At 42.9% G+C, this 23901-nt stretch overlaps 1 protein-coding gene across 1 annotated transcript; it reads right to left on the bottom strand.

Annotated features, from left to right (window-relative positions):
- Positions 1-66: 66 nt before the first annotated feature.
- Positions 67-22579, bottom strand: LOC311242357 (CDGSH iron-sulfur domain-containing protein 1). Its single transcript, XM_084331308.1, has 3 exons — positions 22435-22579; positions 4969-5171; positions 67-807 (listed from the first exon to the last, which is right to left on the bottom strand). Exons 1-3 carry the CDS (start codon positions 22511-22513, stop codon positions 718-720), a joined length of 372 nt encoding a protein of 123 aa, XP_084187434.1. The 5' UTR covers positions 22514-22579; the 3' UTR covers positions 67-717.
- Positions 22580-23901: the final 1322 nt, after the last annotated feature.

Raw genomic sequence — 23901 nt, 5'->3', positions numbered from 1 at the left:
ACTAGTTCAGTTACATGTAGTGAAACTACTACTTCAGTTACATGTAATGAAAGACTCCAACACTGATTATAGGATTTTTTTATTTTTTTTTGCACCACTATTGCGATGGAGGCTTCCGCTGCATTCAAGTTAAATGGAGGAAATGGAAACCGACTTGAGGGAGTGAAGCTGCCGGGCTTGTTATCTCTGCACCACCTGCTTTACACACCTTGATGGGACCTTGATGATGTCACTACACACCTAGGAGAAGGAGGGGACCTTGATGATGTCACTAGACACCGAGGAGGGGACCTTGATGATGTCACTAGATATGAGTGAACGCATGCAGGGTGATACATTTCACCAATCGACCAGAGTGCAGCAAGCTTTTCATACTCCATTTATTAAATCTTTTGCACTGTACAGTCATAACACACCCCATAATGTCCGACTAGCATGATGCAAAAAGGCTCCTCTCCCTCCACCATAGTCCCATGTAGTGTTGATTTTTAACGCAATGGTGTGGAATGTATAACAAAAAAAAAAAAAAAAAAAACATCTCAGAACATTTTCAGGACTGTCAATAGTTCAGAGACGGACACTTTTCCAGCTGTATTTGAATGCAGCGGTTGATAATGCACGCAGATAGCTCTGAAGGGCATGTGTGATTGCGACTGTCATACGAAATGGGGCCTGGCGGGAGGCGGCCAAGGAAAACGGAAGCCCCCTTTGTTCGGTCTAGGCATCTTTCCTCTTGATGATTAGAGGTCCAACGTTGTCGCCCGTCTCCTCGTTGTGCTTGGTGTGGGCGCCGTCACAGAAGGGGAACTGGATGGAGAAACGTACAACATCACAAGAACTCTTAGGTATGACGAAGAAGTTCAATTCTCTGCCGATTCTTTGTGATCTCACAATTCGGTGATTAAAGTCCTATTTGGTTACGGTTCAATCTAGGGTTGGGGAATATACAGATATTTATTGTTCAGAGTTATATTGTGAGCATTGTTTTGATATTTTGAATCCACACTCACTTTTGTATCTAAATGAAGAAAATATTTCATAGCATTTATTTTGACTCTACATCACTCTTCCCATTACCCTGCAGTCCAATATGATGAACATAGATTGGACTATCCAACATGTGATTTTACACACATAAGCAGATATTTTTACGTTGTATGGTATAGGAGGATAATGATCACGTGTTATGTTATATTATATATGCTCCTTAATTTTGTATTATTCATTAAAAACACCACAACCCATGTGGATGTATTTCCTAAATCATATGAATACAATTTAATTATTAAACTATGCTTCAATTCATGATAGATTTGGTATATATGACTATTTACAACTGAACTGAATAATACTGCCAATTTCTATTTTCTGTAATGAATGTAATGTAAATAAATGTGCGTTCATGACCGTGTTTAGAACTGCAGTAGTTGTGCTGCTGGTGCACTGTTGGGAACATGGTGATAATTAATTGGAGGACCATCTGCATACAGGGAGGGAGGTGGAATGTTTTGTATTTATTGGTCCAATTCACATCAATCAGTTTTTTGTATGTAGGAACTGCCAATGAGCAGCAGCCACAATGTTAAACCTCAAATAGTCAGCTGAAAGACAAGCCACTGAGAACACCTCCCCAGGTTACGTCCAGAATAGTGATTTAATCGATTTTACATTTTGAGATAATAGGCTAATTGAGCCGATAAACAAAACATGTCTGTAGACACATCTTGCACCTGTGTGCTTGCTTTTCGCTCTTCCTGTGTGTGTTTGTCTGTGCTTCAATACACCAAGCTAACTTGGCAGTCTTTAATGAGATAGTAGTAGATTCAATACACCAAGTTAACTTGGCATTATAAAGCGGGCATCGGCCATCCTGCTCTCTAAATATCGGCCATTGAAAAGATCCATTTGGGTCGACCACTAGTTCAGAAGCTTGTGAGCCAAGGTTCCTTCAACCCTTATTGTCAAAACCTTGCATGGGAAAATCTTTGTGGTGAACTTGCCCAAGAAGCACTTTCAAGGTCAGTGTTGTGAATGATAATAATAAACTGTATTTGTATAGCACCTTTCATACAAGAATTACAGTCCACAGCAGTACAAAATAAGACGGGTATAAAATGAACAAAATAGACAAAGTCAAGGGGAAGACATAGAACACCATGATATAAAACATGACCAAGTACTAGGGGTGTAACGATGCAATCTCACAACGATTCGATTACGATTATTCAGGCAACGATTCAATGCATCATGAAATCTCTTCATTTGACCACGATTCGATTAATTTTCGATACATTTTCTATCAGTTAATTCCCCAAAAAAAGTTGAATACACAAATGTGGCTGGGGGAACTGATTCACTCAGCATGAATGACTATAGGTCAATAAAAAAAATAAAAAAAATAAAAAGAAATTAGATTAATTTAGATTATAATCGATTCTAACATATTAAAATCGATGCATTTTGATTAATCGATGCATCGTTACACCCCTACCAAGTACACATATCTGCTACATACAGTAGTTAGAGAGAACCTCTCATGGCCCCACTAGAGTGTCCAATGCAAGTGCCTCATTGGATGAAAGGAATTCAATTTACCAAAAATCACACAAAATTTGTCCACTTGGTGCTGAAGATGCTTTTCAGCCGATATTAGCAACAGGGATGTTCATCTACAATCAGTCGTGGCCTTTAAAACCACAACAAATGTCCATCTCTGAGAAACACAACTGCTGTATACAGATCTGTGTGGGGGCACTGGGACCGGGGGAGATGGGGCGGCCCGCAGGGGTGGCATTCCCGTCGCTGTGCATGGCGCTGCGAGTGGCGCACAGGCTGTTTTGTGTTTTTCCTTCGGTCATGGCGTGCTTTATTGGGGGGGTGCGTCTTGGATGGGGATGTGGTGGGGATTGATGTGTGGGGTGTTCGGGGGGACAGACTGTTCCGGCGGGGGGGGGGGGGGGGGGGGGTTCACATGCCTTAGAGTGATTTTATGCCATTATTAAGTCTGCAGTGCACGTTTACATTGCACTACTTTTATTGTCTTTTATACCTATTCTTATGTCTGCAATTTATGCATGTTTTTTTTATTCTGTCAATCTGTGTGCTGATTTATGCCTATGTTAATTTTATACTATATAGATAGTTTATTTCTTTGTTATATTGTAGAAATGTGTGCATTGAAATGTCTGTAAAGTCTCGACGACATTGAAAATGAGGGTGACCTCAATTGTCTTTGAGTATAAATAAAGGTTGATGATGATGTCTGATTTAAGTGTTCAGATGAGCAAAGTTCACACCTAATCACCAAAATAAAGTGAGCTGGAATGATGCGTGTACATTCGTAATTATAGACAGTAAGGGGACGAGTACTTTAAGGTGATGCTGTGATGCCGATGGTGTGTGTACATTCATATTTCTAGACAGTAGAGGTACTTTCAGGTGATGTATCGTAGACAATGCTGTTAGATTCAAGTCCAGCCTCAAGACATGGCTCAAAAGGGACTATACTACTTAACCTAGACACTCAGCAAAAGGCACCCTTGCATGTTTATGAGTCTGTTATGTATATAAATGTTAAATGGTATATGTGATGTGTTGTGATGCATGTCTGTATGATGCATGTCTAAGCATCACATTCCCCTACCCCCCTACAAGGACCACAATGGAAATAAGCTATGAGCTTTTTTGTGTTCATCCTTGGCAGTATCTCCTGACTGTGCTTTGTCACATGTTATTTTTATATTGTCAAATAAAGTCATTCATTCATCACATTCACAATCAGTGATTTGGACTGACTACAACTGCAACTTGGGCTGATAACCTATGGTGGTTCATCTTCAGGGTTTAGGAAGTCAACCAACTTCCTTCTTCAGCTTCCTTCCTCCCTCTCACTGAACCCTTGTGTGGTGTTGGCATTTATTTAACTCACAGTATTCACATGCCCAGTGGACCCACAACATTTAAAACAATAAAGCCATAACAATTCATGTAAAGATACTTAACATAAAGTATGTTAACTTTATCTCAATTACAAGCAATCTACACAGCATATAATGCATTTATCAATAAAAGTGCTATTGTTTTTTTGTGATAAAATGTGATGTCTGTAATCCATTATAGTCGAGACATGAATGGAATAAATCACATCTTGAAAAATATGAATGAAACAAGGTGGAGGCAGACAGTGAAGGTACACCGAGAACCTTTGTTTAATTTTTACCATATTTACTTGTTTTCACCTACAATTTCCCACACACCATGTATGTAATATCACTTTGTAGGGGTGTGCAAAATGTGTAATTTTATATGTTCTTCACAGAAAATGAACCAAGGCCAATAAGTCTAAGGTTAATTGTATTTCTCTTTTTAGTAAACATTGAAAACAGGTCCCACAGACCTGAACACCATACATGGGTTAAACGTTCTATCAATTCCAATGTGAACTACTAGCTATTCTTCCTGTTTTAATTGCTTCGACTTTAGATATGTTAATTTTCCAGATTCACTGAATTATAGAGCCTAGTTATTGCCAGAAAGAAAAATTAATTCAAGTGGACACTTCTCAGTTCCCACTGACAAGATGTGCTTACAGTCTTCTCCAGAGTCCGACAAGAAGGTAGATACCAATATAAGCTATCCGACAACAAGCTAGCCTAGTTTAGCACAAATGAAGTGAAACGGACCAATAGCCTAGCTTAAAACTGTGGGAGAGGTGGTTCTGGCCTACAGCTAGGCTAGGTGGTCTGCATCCACTTCCATTCATTCGTGCTAAGCTAGCTTGCAGCCGGATAGCCTTCTACTGAACTCAGAGAAGACATTGGTATTCATCTTTTTGTCTGACTCTGGAGAAGAAGGTAAGCACATTTCCCATAATGTTGGTGTGTTTCTTTAAGAAAGAAAAACAAAAAAGGGGAAAAATTGCCGTTTAATTATTGAAAGATTGTCTGACAAACACGTTGGTAATCTGACCTTCTTGGACTTCCAGCAGCGGCAATAGACGGCCTTGGTGCCGATGTCCTCCATGTCGAAGCTGTGGACCACCTTGGGGCTGTCTTTGCTGATTGATGTGTTGACCTGGCCCTTCTTGCAGCTGCGTCCGTTCAGGTACCGGCCAAACAGGAAGCCGCCCAGAGCTGCTACTACCGCCACGGGCACTGCAAGAGTTAACTGGTCTGCAGAGAGACACACACATATTAGATGGGGAGGGGCCTCTTTCTAAACAAACCAGTTTCTTTAACAATTCTCATATTCATCACAAGAAGTTGGAAATGTGGCAAAAGTGGTACAATATTTGGATTTCACAATACAAATTACTCTTGAGGTGAGGTGTGATTTTGTTTAGTTAAGAGTCATGAAAACGGTTACAGATCGGCTTTCTGTCGAACCAGTCCATTCTCATTCAAATTCCATTGCAAATTCTTCAAATTACTGCAGCAATGTGCAACTTTTATGCATGTATTGGATATACCGGTATATAGCCTATATACACACATATATATATATATATGAATGAATGATGGTATTGTAAAAACATAGCTACTGTACGTTGTATGGATTCATGCCAGTGTGGTCTTCCTCCCACCCCAGTATTCCTACACTAGGCCCAGGCTGGCTGTCCAACTGATATCATATAAACATTGAATATTAAAAATAAACACAAAATCTCAACAATCATAAGAAAATCCTGTGCATATGAAGTGCAATTGTTTGATTTCCCCTCTCATGTTACTAAGCAGTTCAGCAGCGGTATTTTCCCCTCTCGTCTGCCACTAAGCAGTTCAACAGCTGTATTTCCCCCTCTCGTCTGCCACTAAGCAGTTCAGCAGTGGGATTTCCCCCTCTCGTCTGCCACTAAGAGCAGTTCAGCAGCTGTATTTTCCCCCTCTTGTCTGCCACTAAGAACAGTTCAGCAGCTGTATTTTCCCCTCTCATCTGCCACTAAGCAGTGGTATTTTCCCCCTCTCGTCTGCCACTAAGCAGTTCAGCAGCTGTATTTTCCTCTCTCATCTGCCACTAAGCAGTTCAGCAGCTGTATTTTCCCCTCTCATCTGCCACTAAGCAGTTCAGCAGCTGTATTTTCCTCTCTCATCTGCCACTAAGCAGTTCAGCAGCTGTATTTTCCCCTCTCATCTGCCACTAAGCAGTTCAGCAGTGGTATTTTCCTCCTCTCATCTGCCACTAAGCAGTTCAGCAGCTGTATTTTCCCTCTCATCAGCAGTGGTATTTTCCTCTCTCATCTGCCACTAAGAGCAGTTCAGCAGCTGTATTTTCCCCTCTCGTCTGCCACTAAGCAGTTCAGCAGCTGTATTTTCCCCTCTCGTCTGCCACTAAGAACAGTTCAGCAGCTGTATTTTCCCCTCTCATCTGCCACTAAGCAGTTCAGCAGTGGGATTTTCCCCTCTCGTCTGCCACTAAGCAGTTCAGCAGCTGTATTTTCCCCTCTCGTCTGCCACTAAGAGCAGTTCAGCAGCTGTATTTTCCCCTCTTGTCAGCCACTAAGCAGTTCAGCAATGGTATTACTATTTCCCCCTCGTCTGTTACTAAGCAGTTCAGCAGCGGTATTTCCCTCTCTTGTCGGTCACTAAAAGCAGTTCAGCAGTGGTATTTATTTACCATTTTCCCCTCTCATCTGCCACCAAGCAGTTCAACAAGGGCATTTTCTATTGAGCAGTGGCACAACAAGCCTACACTCACTCACACTCCCCCTCTCTTTGAACTCTCTATGCAGGCTGTTTTATTGCACTTAGTGAAGCAGAACCCCAGAGATGTTTCAAACTTACAACTGTGCGGGAGACAGAGCAGAAAGGATGGCTTTGAGGGACACAGACAGTTCAGTAGTAGAGAAATGCATTTGACTAGATGCCAAATGCAGAGCTGGACATCGTACCTCCATGGATTGTATATCAAGTACTACATGACCAACAACAGCAAAAACCTAGCAGTAGCAACACAACACATGGGTATTAAAAACACTGGAATACCTGTGACGTTGAGACTCAAACCTACCTAATGCAGTTTGAAAATGTAAAAGCTGGGGCCTACGAGCTGTAGGTCATATGTAACTAGACAAGCTAATCTCCGTGCCCTTAATCCATGGAAATATGTCCTATACTGTAACACAAGACTCCCAATGCCTGCTGTTCCCTTTCCATATGATGAATAGTCTACACTAGTTTGAATTAAAACAAAAGGCTTTCTGTAGCGCCTGCCCTATTCTGTCAAAAGCATTTTATTTAACAGCCTGTTGCAGCCCCTGCTCTCAAACCCAGCACCAGATAACATGTTATTTGAGACATGAGCTTGGGGCACGTGAGGCCAAAGTGGGCTCTGAAGGTCTACGCAGCTGCACTGAGAAAAACACTTTAACCCCTTAAGAATCTCCCATATTCGGGAGGTTTCCTCATCTTTCACTACACTTGTAAACATTAAACGTGTAATAATAAGCATTACTAGCTCATAAACCATAGATGGGCCCACAAACAGGCCTGCCACAAATAACTTCCCAAACGGATACAATAACATTAATAATCTTGTCTCGTCTTACATGTACAGTTCACTGCTCAATTGTAGGTCTATATTGTCTGTGCCAGCTCGACTGTGGGTCTATATCATCTGTCCCAGTTTGACTGTAGGTCTATATCATCTGTCCCAGCTCGACTGTGGGTCTATATTGTCTGTCCCAGCTTGACCTCTGTAGGTCTACATTGTCTATCCCAGCTTGACTATGTAGGTCTATATCGTCTGTCCCAGCTTGACTGTAGGTCTATATCGTCTGTCCCAGCTTGACTGTAGGTCTATATTGTCTGTCCCAGCTTGCCTCCGCCACAAATAAACCTGTAGGAAAAACTGTTCACCTCGTCCACTTGAGCTGTCCATTAAAAAAAATCCAGCCCAGTTCCCATGTCCCTTATGCCTACATATTTGGTGTAGCTCGTCTAAACCACATTTTGTAACATTAGGTCAAAGGCAAAAACAAGGGAGAAATTGGTGGTACCAAAATTACGACCCACTTCTCATCAATTCCCTCCACAATTATCTTTCTGCGCCAAACCCGAGATTTCTCGTGTTTCGAATCCAACCGTTGAGGGCCAAACCCGGGTTTTGATCCTTTTTCTTTTCCGCCCCCATTCTAAACACGCACACGGACCTGCCTGCATCTCCCTGGCACCGCTGCCTACGTTACAATTGCAATGACGATCGAATCCCGACAGGTGGCAGTATCACCTACCCTTTGAACTGGGTCTCTAAGGCCATGTCCAGACGAACGATTTTGATCTTTTTCGTTATCATTTAAAAAAAGGTTTCCGTAAAAACGAAATTGTCTCACGAAATAAGTGTGTGCCACAAATTTACAAAATAAATGTCTTTCCTGTTTTAGACGTTTTTTATTTTGAAAACCCCGACCGGAAGTGTTATCGTTGTTTTCGATAACTTGTGTCATCCGGTTCTGTGCTTTTGAGCTGACGCTAGTTTCCAATGGATAGGAGAGACGACACCGTGGCGCAAATGCAGCTACAGGCAATCGTTGATGAGGAGGAGGAAGAGCTGCGGATTTTAGTCGGCAGGAGAGAGAGAGCGCATCAAAGCCGTATATAATATAATAGCCCCGTGGTGTGGTCGGAGGCAGCTCGAACTACCTGTTGTATTAAATTAATTGATTGATGTTTAACTTGTCTCCGTGTCCAGTCCTTTCGACTAGTGTCAGACAAAAACAAGGGAGACCACACAAGTACTTAACACATTGGGCGCCGGGCATTGTGCACATCATTATACCCAGTCTGCCAGCACTGTAACCCTATGGAGATGTTTACCTTCTTTGCAGGGCTATAACTTTTTAAATATTATAGCTATATCTGCATTACTATGGCCCATTCAACATCGATTATGTATCGTTCCGGATGTGGGAACGTTATATTTTTTCATTCACACATTGTTGTGTGTGTGGGCAATAACGACTTACGGCGTTTACGGCACACAATGTGTGAAGGTTTTTAAAGAAAAGTAATTTAATTCTGCTGCTAAACTATTTACAAAAAAGAATTAAAGAATGAGTGGATCAGTATTATCAGTAATGTAGTGAGTGCATGGATGAGTCAGTAAGTGAGAAGATGAGAAAACAAACAAACCAAACCAAACAAAACAGAACCAAAATGTCATGACCAGCTTGGAGGAGAGAGACAGCCACACTGGAGAAGCCAGTCCTTTTGCACAGGTGTGCCTCCTCCTCCTGACACACCTGAGTAAGTGTGTCTGATTGCCAAGGTGCCATGCTGTGAACCACAGACGGGTTAGTACAGGTCTGATCCAGGTATATCCCCGAGTTAACATGTAGGAGAAGGATGGGGTTGTCACCCCCCCCCCCCCCCCCATAAGAGCGGAGACCACCGTGGTACTCCGCAAAATTTACACTTTACACTAAATCAATACGATCAACAAAATGTACATTTTACAAAAAATCGACACCATCAACAATTTTACTTTTTAAAATTGTAACAAGATTGTTCTTCCTACAACACCATCCCTCCAGAACCTTCCGTTTTTAATCATTTATTGTTGCACATCCAAATGTTATGTTCCACCATCCCTACAGCACTCCACCCCTCCGCAACCTTGGATCCTAGGAGCATTTTAAGAGAGAGAGGGACAGCAGAAATACAGATGGACAACACAACAATTATGTAACCTCAGTAACTAAAAAGGCGCGAGAGAGACAGCAACAAGATTTGGGAAAAACCGCAAAACGGTGACTTTGAAAAAGGTGAGGGATTGTGACATGTGTACACCACTGAAGGTGTCCCAAAACCAACCTAAACCTCAAGAACTCCCATTTCCAAGACATTGTTGTGTTTGCGCTAGGGATGCACCGATATGAAAATTTGCCACCGATACCGATTGTTTAACTAACACAATCGGCCGATACCGATATTTGTGGCAAATTATTATAATCTTTTTTGTATTTTTTTTTGTATTTTTTTGTATTTTTTTATGAAACTACTGTATATTTGTGTTACAAATTGTAGTCACCGATATGAACATAGGCATCTTTACTTACTTAAAAAAAGGAAACATCAAGAAATAGCACTATCTCTCTCCCAGTATGGTCTGCCGGGCTGCAGCTAGATACTAGTTCTCCCAGTATGGTCTACCAGGCTGCAGCTGGATACTATTGTCTCAACCAGAGCTCTCAACCAATGAAATTTTGATTGACAGTTGATTCTGCCAATTACGTCACACACCGCTTGCACCCGCCTCTGCTGTTACCACCAGAAGCGCGTATACATTTTTTACTTCCGCTTTTGTCCACCATTGATTTTGACGAGAGGTTTTCTACAACAACAACACGGCGGCAGCCGACGTTTAGCTCCGCAGGATGACTAAATGAGGCATAATGATTTTACTGAAACGAATGTTATAATAAAACAAAGCCTTTCTATACATGCGTCTGATTGAAAACTTTATTAACAGATTGCAGAATGGGTAAAACTCAGGGCTCTATGAGCAACGGAAGGAACTGAGCTAGTACAAGTTCAAGTTCAAGTTCTTTAATAGTTGTCATACAGAAGTACAGAATACTTTCATACAAAATGCTTCTTACTGTTACGCTCCAGAGACTGTGCTAGACAAGATAGTATCAAATAACATAATAACATAATATAGCATGAATTTAGAAGAAGAAAATGAGGTCACAGTTGTTCGGTATAGACATATGTACAATGTTCTGAGTTACCATATAATATACAATACACAACTATGCAGTGTACTAGTGTACAGTACTATCTAGTGCAAAGCAGAAATGGGATGAGGTACAATTTTAGGTACAATTTACAGTAAGGTGTACGAGTTGTAGTGCAATCCTTCATCCATAAATATAAAGTGTGGGGAGTGGGTGCTACAGTGTGTTTGTTTAAAGTGGGTGTGTGCTATAAAGTGTGTGTAGTGGGTGCTACAGTGTGTTTGTTTAAAGTGAGTGTGTGCGTGTGGATGTGTGTGCTATGTGTGTTTGGTGGTTGTTGTTGTGTAGTGTTCATTCATTGTTCGTTTAGCAGCCTGATGGCCTGGGGATAGAAGCTACTTCTGAGTCTTTCTGTGCTCGCCTTGAGACTCCTGTATCGCTTGCCTGACGGCAGCAGTTCAAAGAGGCAGTTGTTCGGGTGGCTCGAGTCCTTAATAATTCTCTTAGCCTTCCCCTTGCAACGCTTGTAGTAAATGTTCTGGAGGGTGGGGAGCCCCCCTCCGGTTGTGCGTTCGGCTGAACGTGTCACTCTTTGTAGTCTGCTTTGGTCTTTTGCAGTGCTATTCCCAAACCAGGAGGTGATGTTGCCGGTCAAGATGCTCTCTATTGTACATGAGTAGAAGTTCTTAAGGATCTTCTGGCTGACTTGGAACTTCCTTAGGCGCCTGAGGAAGTAGAGGCGTTGTCGTGCCTTCTTCACCACACTGTTAATGTGTATGGTCCATTTCAAGTCCTCGGATATGTGGGCTCCGAGGTACTTGAAGCTGTTGACTCTCTCAACCGGTGCCCCGTCGATGCTGAGGGGGCTGTAGTCCTTGACCCCCGACCTCCTGAAGTCCACAATCATCTCCTTTGTTTTGCTGACGTTCAGGGAGAGGCTGTTTTCCTGGCACCATCCCGCCAGGACCTTGACCTCTTCCAGGTAGGCCCTCTCGTCGTTGGCAGAGATCAGGCCCACCACCACTGTGTCGTCAGCAAATTTGACGATTGTATTGCTACTCCGCTGAGCCACACAGTCGTGTGTGTACAGGGAGTAGAGGAGGGGACTCAGAACACAGCCCTGGGGGGCCCCTATGTTGAGGGTGATGGATGAGGAGGTGCAGTTGCCTGCTCTCACCACCTGGGGTCTGCCAGTCAGGAAGTCCAAGACCCACTGGCAGAGGTCATAGCCCAAGCCCAGGTCCCTGAGCTTGGCTATGAGTATGGAGGGGACTATGGTGTTGAATGCCGAGCTGTAGTCGATGAATAGCATTCTCACATAGTTCCCCTGCCTCTTGTCCAGGTGTGATGCTGCTGTGTGCAGCACATGGGATATGGCGTCCTCCGTGGACCTGTTGGGGCGGTATGCAAATTGCAGGGGGTCCATGTTGATGGGGAGGGAGGAGCAGATGTAGCCCTTTACTAGCTTCTCAAAGCACTTCATGGCTATGGAGGTGAGAGCTACAGGGCGGTAGTCGTTGAGGCAAGCAGGCTTGGATTTTTTGGGTACAGGGATAATAGTGGACTTCTTCAGGCAGGTGGGGATGACAGCCTGTTCTAAGGACAGGTTAAATATGTCAGTGAATACTGGGGCCAGTTGGTCGGCACAGACTTTTAGGACGCGGCCGGGGATGCCGTCCGGACCTGCTGCCTTCCTGATATTCACTTTTTTAAAGGTCCGCCTCACCTCATGCTCTGTTACCCTGAACACTGCGCCTCCATCAGCAGCCGACCCCCCCCCCCCCATTGCCGAGGCTTGTGGGCTGGTGTTGTTATTACCAGCATCAAACCTCGCATAGAAGGTATTGAGGTCGTTTGCTAAGGAGATGTCACTGTTCAGTTTGAGGGAGGCGCCTTTGTAGTCTGTCATCGTTTTGAGCCCCTGCCACATAGCTCTAGAGTCAGCTTGTTCAAACTGGAGTTCAATTTTATCCCTGTAGCGTCGTTTGGCCTCTGTCACTGTCCTCCTTACGTTGTGTTGCGCCACCTTGTGGTCGTTCATGTTGCCTGCCACTAGGCCGTCATTGTATGCTTTGGTGCGCTCTCTCAGAGCTTCACGGACGGATTTGTCTACCCAGGGTTTTTGATTTGGGTAAACTTTCATTTTGGTAGTGGGGATTGTTTCTTTCACCCTAGTACAGACATAGTCCAGCACTGTCTCCGTGTAGGCATTAATGTTATCTGTGTCGCGGAATACAATCCAGTCTGTGTTGTGAAACACTGACACTAGTGTATCCTCTGACGTCACATCCCATTTCTGCACCTCTCGCGAGACTACGGGAGTACTTTTAATTCTTTGTCTGTACTTTGGTGTAAGGAAAATGGATGCGTGATCTGACTTGCCAAAGCCACTATCAGAATGAGCCTTGTAGCCACCTTTAAATTGCGTGTAACAGTGATCTAGGATGTTACCGCCTCTGGTGTTGCAAGTCACATGCTGGTAGAAATCAGGCAATACCTTTCTCAGATTGGCGCTATTGAAATCTCCCAGTACTAAAATGGCGGCGTTAACGTTCGTCGCTTGTATATTGTTTACCTCGTCGTGTAGTCTGGAGAGCGCGGCGTTGTTGTTGGCTTGCGGTGGAATATACACTCCGACCAGGATGATCGCCGTTAACTCCCTCGGGAGGAAGAAAGGACGACACTTGATGGTTATATATTCCAGTTCTGGGGAGCAGTGATTGGATAATTCCTTCACATTCGTTGGATCACTCCAATTTTTGTTAAACATGAAGGCAATACCTCCACCACGTTGTTTACCGGACTCTGATTGTGTCCGATCCTTCCTATGGATAAAGAAATGATCCGCTGGTTGAATCGCGTGATCTGGAACCTCCGGCGTGAGCCACGTTTCGGTGAAGCAGAGAACGTTGCAGTCCCTAACGTCTCTTTGGTATTGAGTCCTTGCTCGGATGTCATCCAGTTTATTGTCTATTGATTGTACATTGGCTAGCAATATACTGGGAAGTGGTGTACGGTGTCGTCTGGATCTCAGCCTGTTTCGGATCCCAGACCTTTTTCCTCGACGTCTTTTCCTGGGGTCTAGGGACAAAGGATCCGGTCCTAGTCTCCGGAGGATTTCTTCCGGCCATTGATGTGGTTCGGAAAGTTGATCCAGCGAGTAATCCAGTTGGTAAGTTTCCCGTAATCCAATGTCAATGATTGACTGACGGTCATACACATATAATGCACCAACAGTTGGTGCAAATAAAACTCCTAATACTATAAAAATTAACAAAATAAAGCACAGTCTTATGAACAGTAATACTTGCTACGTTCGGGTAAATAATATGCTGATGTTATTGAACATGTAACACTAACTATATAACGTTAATGCCACAAAACGAATGAATTTGTTAATCATAAGTAGTAACTTTGATGCAGTAGCTTGTGTGTGTGTGGGCCAGGGGCGGCGTTGTGCAGGTCGCGATGCGACTGAACTTTTTTTTGCCTTTTGACGCGACACAAATTGATGGATATTTATCGGCTACTGCCATCGGCACATTCGAGCTTATCGGCCAATAGGCCGATTGCAGTCAACAAGGCACTTATCGGCCGATACCGATACCAGACATCGGTGCACCCCTAGTTTGCGCCCAGTGTCTTCCCCAGACTTGGTTGCAATAACGCACAACAGGTAAGCTGCTGGATAGCAGATAACAAACATTGGCTACCAGACTTCGAGGGTGACAGCGGACCCACACAGCTCCCAACTAAACACGCCAAAGGCTGGTCCAAAGCTGGAACAGGATACAACGCGCCGGACCCATATGACCAGCTATGTCATTATGTGCCGTTTTAACGACAGTCTCTCCAAACTCAGTAGGCACCACAAACTGCACCCATCTCAAACCCTGCCCTCTTTTCTTGATCCTCCAATCACAGCTGTCGCTTACCTCGGACTTCCTCGTACAAGCGACAGCTGTGATTGGAGGATCAAGAAAAGGGGCAGGGTTTGAGATAGGTCTATTGGTTCACCCACAAACTTGTCTCCCTGTGTACACCATGTTCGCAACAGGCCACCATTTTTCACAGAACAACCTTGAGCTGTATTTTCCATGTCCCGCACGGGAGACACAAACTCAAAAAAACCTTACTCGGAGAAGGATCAGATTCTTGCTCATGAACCAAGTCACTACTAGATATTGACTCAAAAGGCACCGGTACTACAGCCTTACCCTCTGCTTTTAGTTGTTGAGCAGACTCGGTTTTTTCTCTTGACACTGAAGTAAGTGGTGTCAGCACCTAGGTGACCACATAAGCCTCTGCCTAAACTCTATGTCCTGCCAGGTCACTCCCCAGAACGATGTCAACTCCACAGGCAGAGCTGGGCACACTCCCACCACCACTTCCCCAGTGACAAACCCACAGATCATCTCCATTCTATGCACCGGTACTGGAACAATATTCATACCCATATACCCTGCATCAGAATGACATCTCCTGTGTCTGCATCAGAGGTGAATGGAAGAACAGAGTCACAGACCAAAGTATGTAGCGTGCCAGTATCTCTCATATGACTGCCAGTATCGACAACTGTAGGAGATTGGCCTTTGAAATCAGCTCCATCCTTTATTTCAATCTGAGCCTTATCTCCTAGAACACCGACATCAAACGTTGAACATGACATTGCCTGCAAGGCAGCCAGTTTAAAGTCCAGCTCTTTCCACCTACGTTCATCTTCTAGCTCCCATTCATGTTCCAGCAACAACAGTTTTTATTGAAGCCTATGATCTATATATGCCAACTCTTTAACACTTTGATTGCCCAACCCGAGAGGCCCAACCCGAGTTCTCTCGGGTTTACCCCCCGCGGGTTGAATGCCCACTCACGAGAATTCTCGTATTTTCTCTCTTTTTTTCAATTTTTATTAGCGATCTGAAATCATATTTCATCAACCAAGTCTACCGTTGGAAATTCAACCACTCCAGGCGCTCAGATGTGAAAAAAGCACCCCCTATCGTCTCCCAGATGGTAATTCACCCTTTTGGATTGAACTCAATGTGAAAAAAAATCCCTGACTCCACATTTTACTTCTCACTCACGCAGCCGGGGTCAATCAGCTCACTAGTGAGCCTCAGAGCAGCGAAGATTATGTGTTTTTACTAGGGCTGTCAGTTTATCGCGTTAATTAGATTAATTAATTACACAGCAAATTATCGCGTTATGAAAATTAACTCAAAATTAATTACAAAAAAAAAGATTTTTTTTTTTTTTTTTATAAATATTTTTTTTTTTTATCTCATTCATTCCATAAGAACGTAGAATACACATTACAGACTTTTTCTTATATGGTCCACTTGCATGTTCTTGGTATCTGATTCTAGGGACATCTATGGATCTCAGGGAATGTATTCCCAGTGTCAGAAATACTGTGTCTGTTACTAGGCTTGAGTAAACTGTAATGACCCAAATGAGAATATCAATAAACATATTTTTTTTATCTTTGACTGTGAATAACACTATGCTCAAATTGACCAGACCTGAAAAATCTAAGCAAATTAATAGATGGAAGATGATTAAACAGAAGGTTTTGTAGATACAGTACTGAATTCTGCCATCCGGACACATGCAATTTGAAATATGATTATAGAATATAGAATATCAGGCATAAAATGGTTATGCGATTAAAATGCGATTAATTAGATTAATTAATTACAAATCCTGTAATTAATTAGATTAATTTTTTTAATCGCCTGACAGCACTAGTTTTTACACGTTGAATCAATAAAAGGGTCGATTTTTTCGAATGCCGATCAGGAATTGGAATAATCCATTTGGATACCATCTGATCTCAGGTAAGGAATCTATGTTACCAGTCGTAGGATAATCACTCTATTTCATGGAGATATAAGCTTTTATGTGATTATGTGATATGGCTGATGATTCACTGTGCGAGCGGTCAGGAAATAGGAGAAGCGATTTTCAGCTCGCGGTCAGAGCGTGCGTGCGTTTCTTGGCCGAAACCGATACCGAAAATAGAAAACAGTTGGCCGAAAACCGAAAGGCCGAAAATTATTCATAGAATAGATTTTTTTTTACCAATGTTGTGGAACATTATGATTATGGAAAAATATATGATTATGGCAAAACTTAACTTAAATAATAAATAATCACTATTATGGGTCCATAAAACATTTATTCAGCACTTCTGAATGCATACAGTACATTAATTCCATCTTTTCTCTGGCTGCCGCAGCGGACATCTGTGCTCTACTGAGCGCACCTTTCTAGTCCCCAGCTGAATGTGCTCGCTTGACTCGGCACAGTAGACAGACAGCGTCAAAATGTGAATAATATGCATATTAGATCACTCGGTGATTAACCGCGACGGGCATATGGTGTGGAATGGGGATGTAAAGGCATGTTGAAGACGCATTTGTTGGACGCGTTGCGCGCAGAGTTTACATAGGGGCAGCGCGACTCCCGACAGCGCGACATCATCACAACAACACGCGAATGATATGCATAGATCACTCCTACCGCGACGGGCATAATAGTGAATGAGGATATGGAAGCATGTTGAAGACGCATTTGTTGGACGCGTTGCGCGCAGAGTTTACATAGGGGCAGCGCGACTCCCGACAGGGCAACATCATCACAACAACACGCGAGGTTGTTTCTGTTTCTGTGATATATTTTCGGTGAAAAAACTCTTTCGGCCAAGAGCCGAAAGGCAATTTTTTGCCATTTTCGGCCAAAAACTTTCGGTGCATCCCTAATTATCGATAATCTAGCGTTTATTTGAAAACGATTCATAAATAGGCCGAACAATGACAACGTTCTAGAATATTCCAGTAAAAGGAGATTATCATGGAATGTGTTATTTTTTCCACAAAACTAGTGATTTTCAAAATGCTAGAAAACGGAAATGAAGCGATAAAAAAACAATCTGCTATGACAATGTTGACTGGAAAATGAGTCTTTGATAAGCGACGGGCAGATTAGACACATAACCATAATTTAAAACATAGATTAGGCGATATTAACGTTAACATTGAAGTGGCCCTGGGCATTCAAGGAGGTAAAAAGGAATTAACCTTGGGCAATCAAAGTGTTAATCCTCAACTCATCTTCAGCTTCTGAGAGTTGTGGAGACAACGAAGATAAATGAGGTTCCTCTAACTTAGCCACAAGCACCCTGTTACAAATGAGTACAGCGCTCAAAATATCTAAGACAAACCTTTTTACATGTTTCTCACTGCTATTAAACTCAACATTATAATGCACAGCACGCTCCAGAATCTGATCTCTGGTAAACCTCTCTAATAGCTCATGAGAAGGGTGACCAATAAACTCTTCTATGGTAGCCATTTTTACTGCACTAGTCACTGCTAAGAACCATCAAAGAACCACTGATGGCTCAAATGTATGCTCTAAAGTGGTTCCCAAACCTCTCCTCGAGACACCCCAGCCGTTCCATGTATTTTTTCAATTCCACCACCAGCACACCTGATTCAACTAATAAAGGGCTAGTTAAGTTGAATCAGGTGTGCTGGTGGTGGAATTTAACAAATACATTGAACGGCTGGGGTGCTTCAAGGAGAGGATTGGGAAGCACTAGTCTAGTCGATTTTGTGTTTTGAGCACAAAGTTCATCATAGATCTAGCCTCTTTATTTTGCTCTCAAAGTGCACCAGATTTATGAATTTAATGTACAAAAAAATTTAAATCCGGGGGGGCACCCCCCATAGTCTCTGAAAATCCTGTGGGAAAGAATGGCAATAGCGAATAAAAGAAAAACTGATCCAATAATGAGTTAACTCGTTGTTGGCGCAGAATGAGTTAAAGAAAGTTGCTTTAATAAAAATAATAAATAAAAATACTCATTATTAAGTCATAAAATATGACGACAGACATTCAACGCTTCGTTCGAATACTTCAATAGAAGCTTCGAATGTTAAAAAATGACATTCGGTACAGCCCTAAATATGGTAGCTGACTCTAGAGCTATGTGGCAGGGGCTCAAAACGATGACAGACTACAAAGGCGCCTCCCTCAAACTGAACAGTGACATCTCCTTAGCAAATGACCTCAATACCTTCTATGCGAGGTTTGATGCTGGTAATAACAACACCAGCTCACAAGCCTCGGCAATGGGGGGGGGGGGGGTCGGCTGCTGATGGAGGCGCAGTGTTCAGGGTAACAGAGCATGAGGTGAGGCGGACCTTTAAAAAAGTGAATATCAGGAAGGCAGCAGGTCCAGACGGCATCCCCGGCCGCGTCCTAAAAGTCTGTGCCGACCAACTGGCCCCAGTATTCACTGACATATTTAACCTGTCCTTAGAACAGGCTGTCATCCCCACCTGCCTGAAGAAGTCCACTATTATCCCTGTACCCAAAAAATCCAAGCCTGCTTGCCTCAACGACTACCGCCCTGTAGCTCTCACCTCCATAGCCATGAAGTGCTTTGAGAAGCTAGTAAAGGGCTACATCTGCTCCTCCCTCCCCATCAACATGGACCCCCTGCAATTTGCATACCGCCCCAACAGGTCCACGGAGGACGCCATATCCCATGTGCTGCACACAGCAGCATCACACCTGGACAAGAGGCAGGGGAACTATGTGAGAATGCTATTCATCGACTACAGCTCGGCATTCAATACCATAGTCCCCTCCATACTCATAGCCAAGCTCAGGGACCTGGGCTTGGGCTATGACCTCTGCCAGTGGGTCTTGGACTTCCTGACTGGCAGACCCCAGGTGGTGAGAGCAGGCAACTGCACCTCCTCATCCATCACCCTCAACATAGGGGCCCCCCAGGGCTGTGTTCCGAGTCCCCTCCTCTACTCCCTGTACACACACGACTGTGTGGCTCAGCGGAGTAGCAATACAATCGTCAAATTTGCTGACGACACAGTGGTGGTGGGCCTGATCTCTGCCAACGACGAGAGGGCCTACCTGGAAGAGGTCAAGGTCCTGGCGGGATGGTGCCAGGAAAACAGCCTCTCCCTGAACGTCAGCAAAACAAAGGAGATGATTGTGGACTTCAGGAGGTCGGGGGTCAAGGACTACAGCCCCCTCAGCATCGACGGGGCACCGGTTGAGAGAGTCAACAGCTTTAAGTACCTCGGAGCCTACATATCCGAGGACTTGACATGGACCACACACATTAACAGTGTTGTGAAGAAGGCACGACAACGCCTCTACTTCCTCAGGCGCCTAAGGAAGTTCCAAGTCAGCCAGAAGATCCTTAAGAACTTCTACTCATGTACAATAGAGAGCATCTTGACCGGCAACATCACCTCCTGGTTTGGGAATAGCACTGCACAAGACCAAAGCAGACTACAAAGAGTGACACGTTCAGCCGAACGCACAATTGGAGGGGGGCTCCCCACCCTCCAGAACATTTACTACAAGCGTTGCAAGGGCAAGGCTAAGAGAATCATTAAAGACTCCAGTCACCCGAACAACTGCCTCTTTGAACTGCTGCGGTCAGGCAAGCGATACAGGAGTCTCAAGGCGAGCACAGAAAGACTCAGAAGAAGCTTCTATCCCCAGGCCATCAGGCTGCTAAACGAACAATGAATGAACACTACACAACAACAACCACCAAACGCACATAGCACACACATCCACACGCACACACTCACTTTAAACAAACACACTGTAGCACCCACTCCACACACTTATAGCACACACCCACTTTAAACAAACACACTGTAGCACCCACTCCCCACACTTTATATTTATGGATGAAGGATTGCACTACAACTCGTACACCTTACTGTAAATTGTACCTAAAATTGTACCTCATCCCATTTCTGCTTTGCACTAGATAGTACTGTACATTAGTACACTGCATAGTATTGTGTATTGTATATTATATGGTAACTCAGAACATTGTACATATGTCTATACCGAACACTGTGACCTCATTTTCTTCTTCTAAATTCATGCTATATTATGTTATTATGTTATTTGATACTATCTTGTCTAGCACAGTCTCTGGAGCGTAACAGTAAGAAGCATTTTGTATGAAAGTATTCTGTACTTCTGTATGACAACTATTAAAGAACTTGAACTTGAACTTGGTATATACCTTTGATTTGGAAATAATATAGGTTTCAGGCGAGCAACCTGAACGATTTGCGCATATGCATATAACACGTCTCACTATCTAGAAAACGAGACTGGATTATTTTTAAACTGGGTGATGTTTAGCGTGGAATAGCGCACAAACGAAAGTATGTAGAAATGAACTGGTTCGTCCATGTTAGACTATAAATAGTGCCCGTCAAATGAGTCATACTATCGTCTCCATAGCTATAATATAGAATATACGATGGGTCTGCAAACATCGTGAAAATGGTCAATAACGCTGGCGCCAGGGAGTAAAGATGGGAAAACAGCATGGCAGTCAATGAGTTAAGGAAACCCCTGGATTGGTATGGACCTCTAGTGGTTAGTGCTTATGGTTAGCATAAGAGTGTGTGTTAGATGTGAAATAAATTCATATCACGTCCATAATATTCATCCACATATGCAAAGTCACAAGATAAATAGCCTAATCCACCTAATCCAATTGTTGTTCATTGCACTGAACTGAATAATAATGTAATGAATAATAATGTAATGTAATAAAGTGTGAAACCAAACCAAATAACATCCCCTCAAATACTGATGATTTCCTTTTAAGATACATTTCAGTTGGGCCAATATGTGGTTAAACTTATCATTCATTTAGATGACAAACAATATCACTAAATCATAATTTTGTCACAATACTATCACACTGAATACTCCCAAGTCCCAACCCAACTTAATGTTATTTTTTTTTATTAATTGCATAACAAGAAGACTAAATCCACACAGGCCTCAAAACACAAGAGGCACGTTCAGATACTTCTCTTAAGTAATGCATTCTGCTTTGTATGGAACATTATAATTCATAACGTTATTCAAGCGTAGCTGCGTAGACATTTTGGTCGCAAACAGGTGATGGTGATGAAATAGCAGGTGATTGACATTAAATTACAACGGTCGCCAATGAGCTGTGGCATTGCGCCATATTGAACACAACACATCATGAGAATACTAGGAATAAGCAGCCTATTGGTCTTGTAATTTGCCTGTGAGATACATTTATTTATCCATCAATCAGTAAATCATCAAACCGGGGGCGGGACAAAGGCCACAACCTCAGCGATCAGTTTGCACAGTCATGTTTGCATCACATGACTAATATAAAAACACACATTAGATTTGCACTGCAGAGTAAATAAATGACTAGAGCTGCTTAACATCTCAGTCAGTGCAGCGCTGGTCACATAATAAACCACATGACAAACTGCAAGAACGACGCACCCGCTAAGGGTGTTTTTTGTATTTATCAATTAATCAGAAATTAATCTTTATATCCGAGAGTAACTCTTAGCTGTATGTGACAGGGCTGGCTGGCTAACGTCATGTCTTTTGGATGCTAGCTAGTCGTTACTAACATGAAGTTGAACGCATCAAATAACGTGATAGCAGCCCAGCAAGCTAACGTCACTTTGAGGAACTTTTATCAGTATGGCCTGCTGTGTGTCAGTGTTATTATCTTTACCACCCTGTATAAACGTGGTGGTGTATATACATCGGTTAGTATTAGACAGACATAACACTCGAAGCATGTGAGAACTAGCTTAGCTCATAGAAACTGGCTTCACTAGTCAGCGCAAACATTAGAGGTGTCAGGCGAGCTAACGTTAACGAATGCAATGCAGAGACCATTCCGTTACCTTTTGATATCCTGAAACCCGAGTTAGGCAATTCAGGCATTGACAGCTGTGGGATTGCGGGTAGATTTGGGGTCATCATATTTTCCTTTGACGGCGATGTTGTGCTGTGTTAGTGCACCGACGCAACAAGGTGACCCGGCGAGCTGCTGCTGTACCGAAGTGAACTCTGTCCTCCAGCAGCGCTTTCTAGCACCGGGACAATAGGGGATATCTGCAGAGCCGCAAGCCCAACGTCTGGGCGGGGCTTCGGGCACAGTAAAACAGAGTACAAGCCCCGAAGCCCCGCCTCAAACAGAGTACAAGCCCCGAAGTCCGGCCCAGACGTTGGGCTTGCGGCTCTGCAGATATACCCTACTCCACTGGGAAGGCACGATCCGTGTAACGTCAGTGGCGCAGCAACCAATGGGCGACTGGGAAACCTATTGTAAGGATATCTGGAAATCCAAAAAAATTCTAACACCACACACACGATTTTGATTAATGATGAATTAAACATTACAAAATCGTCGTAATGTCATTAGTCCTTTGAATCCCACACATAGGTCTACCAACATAATCATCATAGCTTCAAACCCATAGTGGAAAAGGTGACAGACCCACAAAACCACTTTAATTAATTTAAGTACTCTAATTTGGAATAAAAAAGGTTTGATTGATTGCAAATTGTATTAACATATTGCAGAATGGGTACAATACAGTACAGCTCAATACACACAATTGTTAAGGGGATGCAGACCAGAGAAAGACTTTCAGTCTTGTTTACACCAGGGTCCCCCATTTTCAATTCATCATAAGAGGTGACTAGCAGTTTGCAGGTATGATTCCAATAGTACATTTCCACTCCACCACCATCGGCTCCACATATTACACACCTTCACATCACCATGTGAAAGCAACAATTTCAATAGTTTGCAAATATTTACGCAACATAAATTGTACATGGTATTAAAATGGGAGTCAATATGTTGGATACAATTAATTAGCATAGTTATAATATAAACTGTAGATCCCACTAGAATATAACACAATTAAGTAATTATGGAGCCTAATGCTAGGGGAAATGTTCCCAATCATTGTAGATGATCAGGTACAGCCCATTCAACTACTATAGGTTGAAAAGGCTGAATGTAAAAATGTCGACTAATTTTGCCCATTGACATTACTTTAATCACAAATAAATAGATGACCTTTGCCCCCACCACAAACCAAAAAATGGATTTACCTCAACATTCCCCACCACAAATATTTTAGAACCCCCATTTAATTATTTGAGAAATATTTTTTGTGAAACATTAATTAAGTTTGCATTACAATGCTCAATTGATTTCCTCAAGAACCAAAGAATTACAAAATAAAAGTTATGGAATGTTCACCTTGACAACATTCTAAACACTCAAATTCATGTCCTGTTGCAATGTTTGCCAATGCAATAACTGACAGGAAATACATTTGGGTCCAAACAACTCT

Source organism: Notolepis coatsorum, assembly GCF_963971535.1.
Source record: "Notolepis coatsorum genome assembly, chromosome: 16".
Classification (NCBI taxonomy): Eukaryota; Metazoa; Chordata; class Actinopteri; order Aulopiformes; family Paralepididae; genus Notolepis; species Notolepis coatsorum.
This window is presented reverse-complemented; position numbering and strand designations above follow the sequence as displayed.